At 36.3% G+C, this 16,363-nt stretch overlaps 1 protein-coding gene across 11 annotated transcripts in view; it reads right to left on the reverse strand.

Moving 5' to 3' along the window:
• LOC110257598 (uncharacterized) overlaps positions 1 to 16,363 on the reverse strand; it is a 755,702-nt gene that overhangs the window by 662,996 nt on the left and 76,343 nt on the right. For 4 of the 11 annotated variants that reach the window (XR_014834360.1, XR_002340439.2, XM_085005948.1 and 1 more), the window contains exon 1: positions 14,696 to 14,951. The exons of 4 other annotated variants lie outside the window; for them this stretch is intronic. Coding sequence is in view for 2 of the 7 variants with exons in the window: in XM_085005946.1 (XP_084862072.1) it covers positions 4,403 to 4,429 (27 nt within the window). In the remaining 5 variants the exon portion in view is untranslated. Of the gene's footprint in view, positions 1 to 4,402; positions 4,501 to 14,695; positions 14,952 to 15,529; positions 15,643 to 16,363 lie in introns of those variants that run through there. 3 more of the 11 variants (XM_085005946.1, XM_085005945.1, XR_014834362.1) reach the window with 2 other exon arrangements.

Here is a 16,363-nt window from a genome sequence, read left to right on the forward strand (position 1 = left end):
ATTAGAATCCCATTTGACAGGCAAAACTTATGCTCTAAGATGAAACACGAGTAAGTGACATGTTTGGGGTCTAAACTTAGTTGATTCTGAGTCTGAAGTCCATGTTCTCTCCACCTCTTGATGAGTTCTGTTCAAAGTTCCAATAAATCATGGTGTATATCTATTCTAAAATTCTAAGATAAAGAGCTTCTATAAAACTGCCTTTGAGAAAAAAATATTTTATTGAAACTATTTTCTTTTGGGAGCCACACCGGCAGCATATGGAAGTTACAAGGCTAGGGATGGAACTGGAGCTGCAGCTGCCGGCCTACACCACAGCCACAGCAACACCTGATCTGAGCCACATCCGCAACATACACTGCAGCTCATGGCAACGCTGGATCCTTAACCCACTGAGTGAGGCCAGGGATCACACCTGCATCCTCATGGATACTAGTTGGGTTCATTATTGTTGAGCCACAACAGGAACTCTCTACTAAAACTATAGTTTAATTCTAATAATTGCTTCTAACTTAAATTTCAGTCTTATAATAAGTAGCTGCTTTCAGAATACTTCCACCTAAATATCTAACATGATATCAAACTCAATATATCCAAAGCTTGATTTCCCTCCTAAAAGCTACTCTCCCTGTGATTCCCCTTTACCATGGCATCAGTCTTCCTGTCACCTCCGAATTCAATCTCCTAACCTCTCACCAAGTTGTCTATTATTATACACATATTTTCTCTGCTAGTTTAAAACTCCTTGAAGAAAGGACTCCATATTGTCTTCATCTTTTTATGTTCATTATCTCTGTCATTACCTTATTTATAGCAGATGTATAATACATGTTTATTGATGTCATTAAGGACAAAATATAAATTGAATTCACTGCTTTCTGTTTCCACCTGCTCCACTACCCAAATCTAAGGCCTCATAGGCTGGTTACTGTAATGGCTTCTAGTTAACTATCTGGCTTCCATTAGGTCCCCTTATAAGTAATCCTATAGACTATCTACTGCAGCCAGGGGAAAAAAAAAAATCCTAGACACTACTTGGTCACATCAGTTCTCTTCTACAAATTCTACAATGGAATTCTGTTGATTATTAATTTAGTTGAAACCTCTTAACCTACAAAGTCCTCCCTAACCTAGCTCATCTTTGTCTACCTACCAATAAACACACAGCATTTTAAACACAGGGGGAGAGACTTTCACTTACAAGAGATGATAGAGTAGATATACATTTCCTTATTCTTCTTGCTAAGTATGACTAAAAACCCTGCAAATGACATATAAAGCGAACATAAGAAGACTGATTCTGAAAGGTTAAAAAAACAAAGCAGAATAGCTAGGACCTCTGGACTTAAGGAATAACATAATAGTGAGATTCTCTGGGTTTCTTTTTGCCTCATATAGCCCAGACTTAAGAGCTGAAGAAACCAGAAACCTGAAAACACCTTCAGGCATAGGGAAAAAACATATCTGCAAGAAAAGCCTGGCTGAAAGGGTCAACCTACCAAAGCAGAAAGTTTTTAGACAATAGCTGCATTATCCCAGCCAAATATCACTGGAAAAATCTGTGGCCAACCCTCTCCCATGCCAGCAAAGCCGAGTGAAGAGATTAGACTTCCAAATTAGAAGCTATAATAAAGGACCTCAGTACTCCTGGACTTTCACCACCACCCAGCAATAACAAAGCCAGATGCCACAATGGTGCTAGTGGGTACCAATAGGGAGCAAAACTCTCACCCACAAATAGCCATAATAGGAGACCAAACTATAGACATTAACAAAGCCCTAGTGACAAGCCTGTACTTCTACACCCACCAGGATATAAAAAAGATAGCAGAAAGTATAAAAAATAAGGTAAAACAGAAGTTTTAGTAATTTCGTGGATAATGACAATTTACTTCTAAAGTATTAGAAGGCAAAACAGCCAGAATAGCCATCACAATAGTAAAGAATAATAATTTTTAAAAATGAACTGACAAGATGTGCTATAAAGCTACAGTATGGTATTGGTTACTGTGTAGTACTGGTGAAAGAATAGACAAAGAGAGGAAAGGAACAGAATAGAGAGCCCAGAAATAGATCCCCACACATATCGTCCATTGATCTTTGACAAATGAGCAAAGGCAATGCAATGGAGAAAACTTCTTTTCAGCAAATCATACAGGAACAAGTAGACATCCACATGGCAACAATGACAACGACAAGACACTAGACACGGACCTATTCATAAACTTAAAATAAAAATACAGCATATCATAATTTATGTGATAGTACTAAGCAGTACTGAGAGGAAATTTATAGTATGAAATGCATTCATTAGAAAGAAATAAACAATTCAGTAATCTCACCTCCCACTTCAAGAATCTAGAAAATGAGAGCAAAATAAACCCAAGCAAGTAGAAGGAAAGAAATAATAGAGTAGGAATTAATGGAATTGAAAACAGGACAGTAGAGAAAAATCAATGAGACAAAATGCTGGATCTTCAAAAATACAAATAAAATTGACAAACTTCTAACAAAATGAAAGAAGAAAATTGCCTGAGAGATTATACACATAGACCAATGGAAATCAGACCCACAATCCATAAGCGAACCCACATAAATAGGCCCAACTGATTTTGGACAAAGTTCATATACAATTCTACTGAGTCTTTTAAATAATGGTGCTAGAGTAATTGGGCAATTGAACATTCATAGTTAAAAAAATAACAAAAAATCTTATAGAATAACATATTATCTTCAATAACTGAAGTTAGGCAGAGAGTTCTTAAACTTAACATCAAAAGTATGGATCCATAGAAGGAGATACTAACAACTGTACTTCACCAAAATAAACAGTTCTTACTCTGTGAAAGACTATGTTAAGAGGATTAAAACACAAGCTAGAGTGAAAGAAAATAGCAAATCACAACTAACAGGAGCTCTCTTGTGGCACAGTGGGTTAAGGATCCAGCACTGTCACTTGCAGCAGCTTGGGTCCTTGCTACAGCACAGGTTGGATCCCTGGCCCTATTACTTCCATGTGCTATGGGCATAGCAAAAAAAAATCATTAAAAAAAAATAAAAAAAACAATAGCACTATTAGAAAATGGACAAAAAGACATGAGACGTTTCATCAAAGAGCATGTACAAATGGCAAATAAGCATATGAAATGATATTTAAAATCTTTCTATAAACTATCACTATCTACCTCTCAGAATGGCTACAGACAAGTCCATACACTGGTAAGGATGTGTAGGAAATGCATTACAAATACATTTCTATTGAAAATGTAAAAAAATACAGCCACTCTGGAAAACCATTTAGCTGTTTCTTAATGAAACCAAACATGCAACAGCCATTTGACCCAGCCATTATACTCCTGAAGATTTATCCCAAAGAAATGAAGGCTTAAAATAAAGGAACTTATACATGAATGTTTATAGTGTTTTATTTATAGTGGTTCAAAATCTGAAATAATCCAAGTGTATTTTACTAAGCGAGTGCTTAAATAAACTATGGCACATGGATGCAATGTAACTATTTATACATGTAACAACCCAGATGAATCTCCAGATGATTATGTTGAGTGAAAATCACATACATACTCCATGATTCTAACTCTACGACATTGATGAAATGGCAAAATTAAAAAACTGGAAAACAGATTAGTGGTTATCAGGAGTTAAGGTGCGTAGGAGCAGAAGAGAAGTGGGTCTTGCTATACATGGACAATTTAAGGACTCTCGTGGTAATGGAAATTTTCTCAGTCTTAACTTGATCAATATCAATATACTGGTTTTGATATTGCACCATAGTTCTGCACGATTTTTTCATTGAGGGAAACTGGATAAAGAGTGCAGGAGATCTCTGTACTATTTCTTACTATTGCTTGTTAATCTATAATTATTTCGAAAGTAAAAGCTTAATTAAAAAATTAAACATTCAAGGGAACAGATAACACTTTCATTTACTTAGGTATAGGATTCAAACTAAGACACATGAATTACTCAGAATCTCTAGAGAGCCACCTGATTTCTTCCTAAACCTCTTTTAGAATAACTCATACGGAGTTTGTCAATTAATTCTACTTCTGACCTTTGCTATCAAATTTACAAAATTACTATTGATGGTAGAAGGGTTTCCATTATACGAGAGAGAGGTGAAAATATCCCATGTGTGGCCTGACCGCCTGTTGTTTGCAATTCTATTTCTTTGACTCTCTGACTTCATGATATATTTGTTTGAAGGACCCTGTGATCCACCTGTTTCTGTCACTCCCAAGGAAAGAATGGTAATGTCACCCAGAGACAGACAGCGAAGTATTTCATGGTATTCTTGTCATCTATTTTGTTCTGCTCAATTGCTTGCAGTTGCCTATCTTTACTTTGCCATGTCAAAAGCTTTCAGACCATCCTTTTGTCTTACCTGGATCGTCTCTATTTGATTTTTCATATGTTCAGCTTGGGTAGAGCTAAGGCACTCTGCACAGCTCCACTGCTTAGTGATCTTGCTTTAGAAATTTACTGGAATATGTGAAATAGTCAAGTTAGTCAAATAACAACAGAAGAATTAAATCTAACTTTTCAAGCTGGGTTGTATATGTAGGTGAAATGGATCCCTAAATAGTGGCTGTTTCAAGGCCTCAACCCCATTTTAAAAAGTGAAAATCAAAACAAATATCTGTAGAGTGTTATACACTCTGTATGTCTTTGCACTAAACCCCAAAGAAAATCCTGACGTGGGGACAACAGCTTGATTGCAGCAGAGGCACATATGGCATCAGGAAGCAGGAAATATAATTAGCATAAAAGTACACACCATGATCTCTAACAATTTTAGAAGACATTTTACTAAAAACTAGCTTTTCAATGATAAATGGCAAATATTATTCTATTTACGTAATTCTACAAATGTTTTTGGAATCTTTATGAGTCTAATGCTGTTCTAAGCACTGCGGATGGTAATGGAGATAACGAAGACAGGGACTCTAATTTTGAGTAGCTTGCAATTCAGTTGGAAAAAATTCATCTAACCATGGTAAAAACTGCAATAAATACATAATAATGTAATACAGAATACAAATACATCTCACAAGAAAGACACCAAAAGGTGTCAAAATGTAGTAGCTACATTTTTGTGGAAGGGGCAGGACTACAGATGGGACTATAAATAAATACTGGAGTGGGATGGAACTGGCAGACGGTGACACGAAAGTCTGCATCCCAGAGATTCTAGTTTCCCACCCATATTTCCACAGCTTTGATCCCTTTCCTTAGGTACCTTCTCGGTAAATAGCATCTTGAGCTCAGGATCTTCCTTTCTTCCTAAGTCTTCACCGGCTCCTCCCACTCAGAGCCTTACCCCACAACGTCAGCCCCTGGTTGGATCCCTTTCATCCACCTAAACTGTCCTCAGTCTTGGCTGCCTTTCTAGATTCCACTTCCCTTTCCTGAATATCCACTGAAAGGAATTTCTTGTCTGGACAGAATCTATCAACTGACACAGCATATCACCTGCCTGACTGGATTACCTGCAGCCAAGATTCTCCTCAAGTGTGTCCCCAATTCACAGGTAGCATCTTCCAAGTCCCTATTCTTTTGGTGTTATGTTCTATGCATCCATAACTCTAACTTAACAAAAAAAAGTGATTTAGACTACTGAATCAAACCTTTGTTTTGTTAAACTATCAAAATAACTGATTTATGCATGGTTTTGTTTCTTTGAAATGACCATCTATTCTTCTAAGAAATGTATACAGGAGTCTCATGAGGCAGATTATACTGAATGAAATCCTCACTAAAAATAGTGAAATTTGGAACTTAATTTAGGATTGCAAAACACGTCTTAGAGGGGAGTGACCCTAATCATGCTAATGGAATAACAAGTACCAAAGTTCAATACAAAGTGACAATGACACACACAGTGCAAAATGTGCTGGATACTATTTGTAATCATCACATACATTGTAACAAGACAAATATTAAGAAATTGATGCACACAACTATCCTGGCAATGTCAGTATGAAGGCGGTTTGGTCACTTACAGCATAGGAATAATTAGACTGAGAAAGAGGCTAGATAAATTTCTAATAACCATGCCTGAATGAAGAGTGATAAAATTACTACATATGTCTTAGTAAAGAAAACTTGAAAAAATTACTAGCAATGTTTTTGATCCTTATTTGTGTAAGAATGTTAATTTCTTTAGAGACTAGAGTTATAAATGATTTCTATTTTGATTAAAACCTGTAACAATAGAAATGAAAAAATTGTAATGTCTATGGTAGGCTAGGATCACACAGTATAAAACCCCAATTCCAAAACCATTAGAATGGTTATTCACCACACCACTGCCTTTCGTCCTCACTATTTCCTACTTCACACACCTTTAGCTTTTTTAAAATGAAGCACTGCTTCAAGTTCAGCTCTCTGGGAGTTAGTAGAGGGAGAGGTCGAATGGCTCCTTATGGCTCCCCTCCCTTCCAATCAACTTAGATTACGGTTTAGTGTTGTAGTGAACACTAAAGTGAAGTGAATGGAAGCTAAATTAATCTAAACAAAGGAACCCTGCTAGAAACCTTTCATTTGCTCCTGGGATGTAAGCACCACTCCCCACGTGGCCCTGTGCCCTGGATGGCTGCTGTCTCTGATCCACACGCCTGACTCCCTTACACTTCCGTCTTTGGTAGGCAGGAGACGGGAAGGAAGGAGAAAAGCAAGGTGGGAGTTTATTTCCTGAACCCCCACCCTGTGAAGTCATCACAGGCCAGTGGTAACAGCGGCTCCTGTGACATGGCTGCCTTCCGACGAGGGATTCTTCTCTCTAGGGACTCATAAATAACCATCCCTCTCACCTCACCACTTCAGGCAGGGGAGGGCAAGCATTCTGTTCCTATCTCCAAGGAACCATTCCCTGCAAAAAGTCCACACTTTTGTAACAGTCTTTTATTTGTTTATTTATTTTGGCCATGCTCATGACATGTGGAAGTTTCTGGTCCAGGGATCAAACCCACGCCACAGCAGTGACCCAAGCAACTGCCATGACAATGCCAGATCCTGAATCTGCTGCACCACAAGGGAACTCCTGTAATACATTCACCTCAATTTTTTCCAATTTGATTGTGCTATTACTTCCTGCTAAGACCTAACTGATCTCCAAACAAAAATCAAACATATTGTCTTCAGGCATCAGTTCAGGGAATTTGTTAATAAGATTTTCAAATCTTGCTTAATTTCCAATATGCTATTAACTACATACTTCTTAACTAGGAGCAATACACCTATATAGGTAGAAATGTGGGATGTGGAGGTGGACAGATTTTAGGAATATTTCATGCTAGAAAGCTGTGGCAATGGTAAGGTTAACACAGATTATGGGCAGTTTTTTGCTAATTAAACTGCAGAAATCATTTTGCATGAGTGCTTGTCATATTTGGTGTTATTGGTGAGGGACAAGTAAGGGTTGTCAGGAAAGCCCACCAGTTGGATAAAAGCTTTGGGAAAAGTTAAGCCCCTTAGACTTCTTCTTGATATTATTTCACTATTTAAAATTTTTTTTCAGAATAAATTTCTTTACAAGACCAACCGGAATGAATCTATACTTTAGCAGTCTGTATTCTCATTCCACATGGCCCCAGTCTACGTTTCAGACATACCAGGTCACACGGGCTCTCCCAGGAAATGCCTGCTTCTGAGTACATCTCTACATTATTTACCCACATGGAAACACCCTCATTGACATATCCTTTCCTTTCTCTTCTTGTGAAATCCTATCATCTGTCCAACATTCAGAACAAATGACAGCTGCTCTAAGAGGTCCACCAGATTTCTCCAGAAAGGCTACTATTTCCTCTACATTTTCAAACTGTTGGGAATCCCCCCATATTAGCACCCTTTAACATATTAAAATTAGAACTCTAAATCTATTCTGAGTTTCTGGAAGACAAAGGTCTAGTTTATTTTTCTCCTCCTAGTAACCAGTTCAGTATATAAAAGCATATAATAAATATTTAATGGAAGAATGAATGAATGAATTTATTAGCTACCCACAAAGCAAACCTAAACACAGCATTCAGATTCAGTTCTTATAAAGCTCCAAATGTGTATTCCTTAATGTAAAGGAGGGACAATTTTCTGATCAAAAGTAATTAAACACATATCTATTAAAGTATACTTAATTTAATCCTTGCTACTTCAAGTGAGCTGGAATATTTTATTTCCTGACTATACAAACACAAACTTCAATTATGTTTGTTAAAAAATATTGTTTTCTACTTAGGTTCACTGAGACAAAATTCATGAAAAAAGAAAGTAAAAAACAAAAAACAAACCCACACAAACCAAATCCTGCAAATGGCCATAAAATGGTATATGGTTGAAAAAGGATACTTGGGAAATCTATCTAAATCTCTCTTACACACTATCCATTTAACAGTAACTGTTCATTTAAATCTTTAAAAAGCCTGAGAGGTAATAGAATGAATGACTATGGAGGAAATCAGCAGATGGTATTCCTCAGAGCTGTAGGACAGCTGGACATGATGACTAAAGATACTGTTGTAAAACTGGTCCACGATTTTAACAATGAATGCTGTAAATTTCATAGGTCTTTAGGCTGACCAAACTAGCACGACTCCTCTCACTGTAAGAATGTAAAAATAACTGCTTACTTTATTGGGCTCTTCAATCCTGCTTTCTCAGTATTTCGTGGTTGCTAAGCAACCTTAGTAATACTGGCATGCGCACTTAAAAAAAAAAAAAAAAAAAAAGAGGCACCAAAATGTGTTTGTTGATTTATTTATTAGTGGAAATGATCCAAGTCTAAAATAAAATCTTTTCAATGTGACAGCTGGCACTGATTGGGTAACAATGTGCAACTTCACTGTAATCACAGTAAGACAGGTTTTTTTTCTTTGAAAAGGTAAACAGACTCTAGATATCCCCTTATCCTAAATGTATATTTATTCAGTCATTTTTGGTGGGGATTGGTTCAGAATATCTGAAGACAGATTTTGGCCTTGGAAGTTGACGTGGAAAAGTATACGTGTGGTGGAGCCCAGGGCCAGGACATTTGTAGGACAATATGAAGTATGAATTATTGCAACTGTATTACCCAGTGAGCAAACTAACCCATCAAGCTATATAAGTTGTCACAAAATGTACTGAGGCATTCCGTTCCACTCAGGTGAAATAGGATGAAGGGCAGAAAGAAGGAGTCTGAGTCATAAAATCCTTGCTGCCTCAGGGTAATAGTAACTTATTTCGCTATATTTATAGGTCACTAATGGTAGCTGATCTAAAAGAAATGATGGCATCGAAGTGTCCTTGGCCTCTTGTCAAAATGAAAGAAATAATACATGAAGACAGTCAAAGGGGAAAAAATTCGCAATAAATAACTCTATTAGAATAAATACAGGAATAATAATAACGTAATTTATTCAGTCTATCTTCAATGTTTCTTCTAATAGAATTGTTCAAATTCTAGTACATACAGAGACTATTTATCACACAGAGGAAAATAAAGTACACTAGTATACTATTCAAACTTACAAGGGAATAAAATTGCTATATTCACTTGTGACTGTTGGTAGCGAACAGAAGAATACAATGAATCATCCCTCTTTTCCCCCTATTTTTCCTTTCTGGTTAGATGATTTTTTCAGATGAGGCCAAGATACTGGAAAATAATTTCAACTCTTTCCTATATTCTGTATCTCAGAACAGCACATGTATATACTTTTCCAGTTAATTTTCGTCCTTCCATTCTGTTGGTAAGCTACCCTTGCCCATGATAACTTTTGTTAAAGAAAATTTCATTACTTAGTGATACTGCTCATGGCTACCATTTACTTAATACTTGATATGTGATGAGGGTTGATACCACTGTAGATTATGCGTGGCTTGTTTTGCCAATGTGATAAAATCAATTGAATAATACAGAATCTTTGTCTCAGGGAAGAATGGACGTGGAACCTGTCAAAATCCAAGTTTTTTTATTTTTATTTTTACAAGCACAGCAGTAAAGCAATACAATGAAATGGGGTAACTATTTTATTCCTAAAACATGCATTATGATTCTGCTCACTTATCCGTTTTTCTGCTAAAATTCTTTTAAAAGGTAATTTACCCAGGCATAATCTCTGCTGAGACTCCTCAGATGTGTATGTATGTACGCTACAATGCAGTCACACATTTCTTGTTTCATAATCTTTATGGCTAAGTGCTTTTAATCAAGCCTGTATCATAGCCTCTATGTCAAATGTTTAAAATTGTTAATTGTCACAAACATGGTATAACACTCTTCCCTATCAATTCAGGATTTAGAAATTCATATGGAAGCTCTGGGATAATTCAGTGTCACAGAATTCATTGTTGAATTTCAATTTTATACAATGCAGTTTAAAAGTATATGTATGACTAAATTTGTGTCTGAGAACAATTAGTCTGTTTGACTGATAGCTGCATTAACTAATTCTTTGACTGAATATGTCAAACTGCCAAGTCTGATTATATATTAACATGAAGAAATCATTTAAAAATTTTTTAAATTTATTTAAAGCCATGTCTGCTTTGCAATGGTTGACTATTTTGCTTAATATGTTAGTTGAATGCCTAGAAAGTTAAGTTCAAATCAAATTTCAGTAAATCTTACTTATCTTAAACATAATAGGAATATGTTATTTGAAGGCATACCATTCTTAATGTAATACAAAGTAAACAATCACATCCATTTTTCTGTTGTTGTTTTCATGATCTATTCCTCCTTGAAAGAGATAGCTTATATTGTAAAATATTTGGAACTTTATTAAGCTAACCATGTAATAAATTTAAACTGAGCTTAGAAGCAAATATATTCATTACCTACTAAAAAATGATGTTTTTTAGACTCCTCTACCCCAAAACACGATTCAGTTTTACTTAGACTTGTTACGCCATGTAGCTTCGAATTGTGTTTATGATGTGCAGAAAGATGACATTTCACCCAACTCAAGAGTGTCTGGTTTTGCATTCACAAGCCAGTAAACATTTTTATGGCATAAAACTGTTTAACTCAAATGAATGGCACCCACACATGGGCTTCCAAAGTTGCATCTACATGCCATATTGCAGTGCACTTACATAAATCTCCCTCTTCTGGAAAGTATGCTTCCCTTGAGAGGCTCACCTGAAATGCCAGATCAACTAGAGCATGAAGATCTAGCCTCGTGAACAATCCAACAGTTTGAAATTGTCCGGGTCAGAATTAAAGCAAGTACTTTTTTGTTTACAAGAATTACAAAGCAAAATCTGCTTATTAGCAGCTATCTAGGTATTTTTTTAAACTTTTAAACATAAATAAATTCACATTTTGTGTTTCTGTCCATAAAGAAAGGGGGAAAAAAAAAACAAGTGATGAAAAAATGAGATTTCTACATGCTTACGATGCCAATTATTCGAAATAAAGAATTTTATGGCCAAAAATTACTTACAAACGTTTAAAATAAATACGATTGCACCTAAATATCCCCAAAGTAGCGTATGTGTAAAGTGATAATCATTTAATCATAGGTCAGTGTTAACTTTATCACATCTGAAGAGAACCTAAATTTACAAGTTCTTAAACTTGTTATTTCTCTCCTTTATAAATATGGTTCACCTGAAGACAGAAACGTTCTCATCTTACAGGTTAAAATAATCTTTGATTTAGGAAAACAATTCTTAACAAGAAGTTAAGAATAAAACTCAGCCCTTTGCTGAATGCTTCCATGTACTTTTAGGTGATACTAAACTATAAACTATATAAGCTAATCATACATTCTAGAGAGTCTCACTTTCTAACATACTTTTTAAAACCCTTAAAGTTTTGCACACTTAGCGAACAGCAAGAGGTAATGAGATATCCTCTCATATGTCTATATATATATATATATATATTTATATATTTTATTGCATCCTGTGGTATTACACAAGGCTACAGCAAACAATATATGGCAGAGTTGTTTCCTAAGAGCCCTTAGCTATGATTTTAAGATGTAAATGTACAATAGTCACCCCAAAAAACAAAAACAAAAAACCCACTTACAAAGTTGTACTGTATGCTGCACTCCTGAAATGAGGGTCCTTACTTTTTAGTCACAATTATTGACTTTCTCCACATTTCTTTACTAAGGATGATCTAAGAGATCACTGAATGTCACAGAGTAACAAAAATAAAAGTGGTCTGAAAAAAATTCTTCATTGAAACTTTCCCCCAAATTAAATTCCCCATCCTCACAAATAGTCAAAATTCTCTATTTTGGTAATATTGCTTTTAGTGGTTGAAGTGCAATGATGTTCTCAATAAAATTTGGACTTTGAGACACATTCATAAAACTATTTTATTGGACTATTTAATGAAATATATCTTTATTGAACAGAAAAATGTTCTATGTATTCAAATATATTCACCTTTCTTTTTAAGTTTTTATTTTTTTATTGTTTTTAAAGCCACACCTTCAGCACATGGAAGTTCCCGGGATAGGGGTTAAATTGGAGCTGCATCTGCAAGCTATGTGGCAGCATGCAGTAACACCAGATCATGAGAGAGGCCAGGGATTGAGCACACATCCTCACAAACACTATGTTGGGTTTTTAACCTGCTAAGCCCCAACAAGAACTCTTCTTTTTAGGTTTTTAAATGCTACAAATATTTATGGCGAAAAAAATATTTTCTCCCTCTATGATATCACTTTCATTATATTTTTCAGAGAAATTCCCATCATGCATTCACTATTAGTGGCTAAGGAACTAAAATCTGGACTGTGAAAATAAAGGTAAAATAAATGAGTGACAAACCAGGAGGCCAACGTGTCTTTCCCTGTTCATGTGTGCTCCTTCTCTTCCACCTTCCAAATTCTGTGTGAATGCCTCTAATAGCAAATTACAACTTATAGTATATAGCCAGTATGTGTATCCTGGCACACAGATCAATGGCCCAGAATAGAAAGCCCAGAAATAAACCCATGCATGTGTGGTCAATGTAATCTGTAATTAAGGAGGCAAGAATATACAATGGGGAAAAGCAAGTCTCTTCAACAGGTCGTGTTGGGAAAACTGGACAGAAACATGTAAAAGAAATTAGGCCAACTTTTTACTCCATATGCAAAAAAACCCCAAAATTGATTAAAGACTTAAATGCAAAACCTTAAGACCATGAAATTCCTGGAAGAAAGCATAGGCAATAATAACTTCTTTGACAATGGTCTTAGCTTTTTTTTTTTTTTTTTTTTTTTTTTTTGATCTGTCTCTTCAGGCAAAGACAACAAAAACAAAAATAAACAAATGAGACCAAATCACACTAAAAAGCTTTTACACAATGAAGGAAACCATCAAACAAAATGAAAAGACAACCCAATGAATGGGAGAAAATATCTGCAAATATGTCCAGTAAGGGGTTAATATCCAAAATATATAAAGAACTCATACAACTAAACATCAAAAAAAAAACTTTTTTTTAAAGAGGCAGAAGACCTGAATAGACATTTTTCCCGAGATGACATACAAATAGCCAACAGGCACACGAAAAGATGTTCAACATCACTAATTATCAGGGAAATGCAAATCAAAATCACAATGAGATCTCATCTTACACCTGTGAGAATTATTATCATCAAAAAGACAACAAATATCGAGTATTAGCAGGAATGTAGAGAAAAGGCAACCATCTCATGCACTATTGATAGAATGGAAATTGGTATAGATAGCTACTAAAGAAAACAGTATGGAAGTCCCTTAAAAAATTAAAACTAGCTAACTGCAATCCAGCAATTTCATTCCTGGGCATTCATCCAAAGAAAACAAAAACACTAATTCAAAAAGATATATGTACTCCTATGTTCATTGCAGCATTATTTATAATAGCCAAGATAAGAAAGCAACCTAAATGTTCATTGACAAATGAATGGATAAAGATGTGGTATATACACATGCAACTGAATAGTCCTCACCCATAAAAAGAGTTAAATCTTGCCATTTGCAACATGGATGAACCTAGGGGGTATTGTGCTAAATGAAATAAGTCAAAGAAAGATAAGGTATGTTTTCACTTATCTGTTTCACCGGTTCATCTAACAAAGACAAAAAAAAAAAAGAACAAATACAACAAAATAGAAAGACTCACCGACTCAGGGAACAAACTAGTGGCTGTCAAAGGAGAGGTGGGTGCAGGGGGATGGGTGAAATAGGTGAAGGGGATTAAGAGGTACAAACTACAGATTATAAAATAAATCACAGGGATGTAATGTACAGCACAGGGCCTACAGTCAATAATATTGTAATGACTTGTGTGGTGAATAATGTAGAAAATATTGAATCACTATGCTGTTTATCTGAAATTATTATAATATTGTAAGCTAACCATACGTCAGTTAAAAAAAAAATGAGACAGGAGCTCACTGCAAATTTCTGAGAGCATTTCTTCATGATTACATTTATATAGCAGACAGAATTTTCACATAGCAGCTCAAGAAAATGTGACCTCAACACAAAAATGGGCAAATAAAGAGTATGTAAGACCAACTTCCAGTGTCCAGTTTCATATGTAAGGAGTTTGGAAGTTTCCGTTTTGTCCTAATAAGTAAAAAGCTGAACAGACTAAAAAAGCAATTCTACCAGGATTCAGAAGAGAGGTAAGGTTACACAATAAACCACTGCCCCCCAAATCAGAATGCCCAAAAGGTAAAAATAGGGAGTTAGGGCTTACCAGAGCAGAGACTAACAAGAGGTACTCCAGGAACTGACGCTGGGGAGGGAAGGCTGAACTGTAAGTGAGGAATTGCTGGAGACTCAGCTTGAACAACCTGAGTTAAAAATTATAGAGAGACCCAGTCATAGGGATCAGATATGCCTCCAGGAGTAACCAGGGTCTCAGCTAAATGTCAGAAAAATCCCTCAGGCTTCTGGCAGGGAGAAGGAAAAGAACCATTTTGAAATAGCCGGACAACTCTCTCCTGCTTAACAAGGACTGCCCTTGGGGAAAACTAATTAACCAAGCCCAACCAGCTGGATATCGTCAAAGCTTAACTGACTTGGAGGAAGACAAACACTCAACACCAGCCTACGATGGCTTTCCCTGTAGAAGCAAAAAACCCAGCTCTACCCATTGTAGCCATCCTCTCCCACCTCAGGGGGGAAGAAAAACAAAACAAAACCTTGAGAAACACTTGTAAAGTTCATAGACCAGATGCCTACGCTCACTAAACTGAGACATATAGAAGAACCCTTCCCCTCCCCACACCTTACCACCTCCTTTCTAAAGGCTGTTTATAGCAGTTGCTTTTAGCCAGTGCATCATTTTTTGATTACCAAGAAAATATTACAAGGCATTCCCAAAGGCAAAGAACACAATTTGAAGAGACAAGACAAACACAAGAATGAGACATAGCAAGGATATTGGAATTAACAAACTGGGAACTTAAAAGAACTATGATAGATATTCTAAGGGCTCTAATGAGGAAACTAGACAAGTGTGCAAGAATAAATGTGCCCTACAAGCCGAGACAGAAATTCCAAGAAAAACAAAAACAAAGATAAATACCAGAGATCAAAAATGCCGTTACAGGGGAGTTCCCGTCGTGGCTCAGTGGTCAACGAATCTGACTAGGAACCACGAGGTTGTGGGTTCAATCTCCAGCCTTGCTCAGTGAGTTAAGGATCCAGCATTGCTGTGAGCTGTGGTGTAGGTCACAGATGTAGCTCAGATCTGGTGCTGCTGTGGCTCTGGTGTAGGCTGGCAGCAACAGCTCCGATTGGACCCCTAGCCTGGGAACCTCCATGTGCCGTGGGTGTGGCCCTAGAAAACACAGAAAGACAAAAAACAAACAAAAAAAAACCCGCTGTTACAGCAATGAAGAATGACTTTGATGGGCTTATTAGTGGTTGGACACAGCTGAGGAAAGAATCTTTGAGCAGAGGTTTTGATAAAAGACCTCCAAAACCAAAGGCAAGTAGAAATTAAAAACTGAAAGAGAAATAAACCAAAACAAAAAACAGACTACCCAAGGACTGTGCAACAACTACAAAAAGCTAACATATGCATAAGGGGGATACCAGAAGAACAAGGAATAGAGGAAATATTTGAAACAATAATGAATGAGAATTTCCCCCAAATAATGTCAGACACCAAACCACAGATGCAGGAATCTCAGGGAACACCAACCAGAGTATTGCCAGAAAAAAAGAAAAAATTACAGCTCAGCATATTGTTTTCAAACCACAGAAAATCAAAGCTGCAGGAAAAAGCCTTGAGAGAAACCAGAGAGAAAAACACCTTACCCAGAGAGGAACAAAGATAAAATTTCTATCTGACCTTTCCTCACAAACAATGTGAGAAGAGAGGGGAGTGACATATTTAAAGCACTGAGAGAAAAAA

This window comes from Sus scrofa, chromosome 18, assembly GCF_054392235.1.
Source record: "Sus scrofa isolate SSC_HxYL_T2T_F1_AM1 chromosome 18, Sscrofa_HxYL_maternal_Yorkshire_Landrace_v2.0, whole genome shotgun sequence".
NCBI lineage: Eukaryota > Metazoa > Chordata > Mammalia > Artiodactyla > Suidae > Sus > Sus scrofa.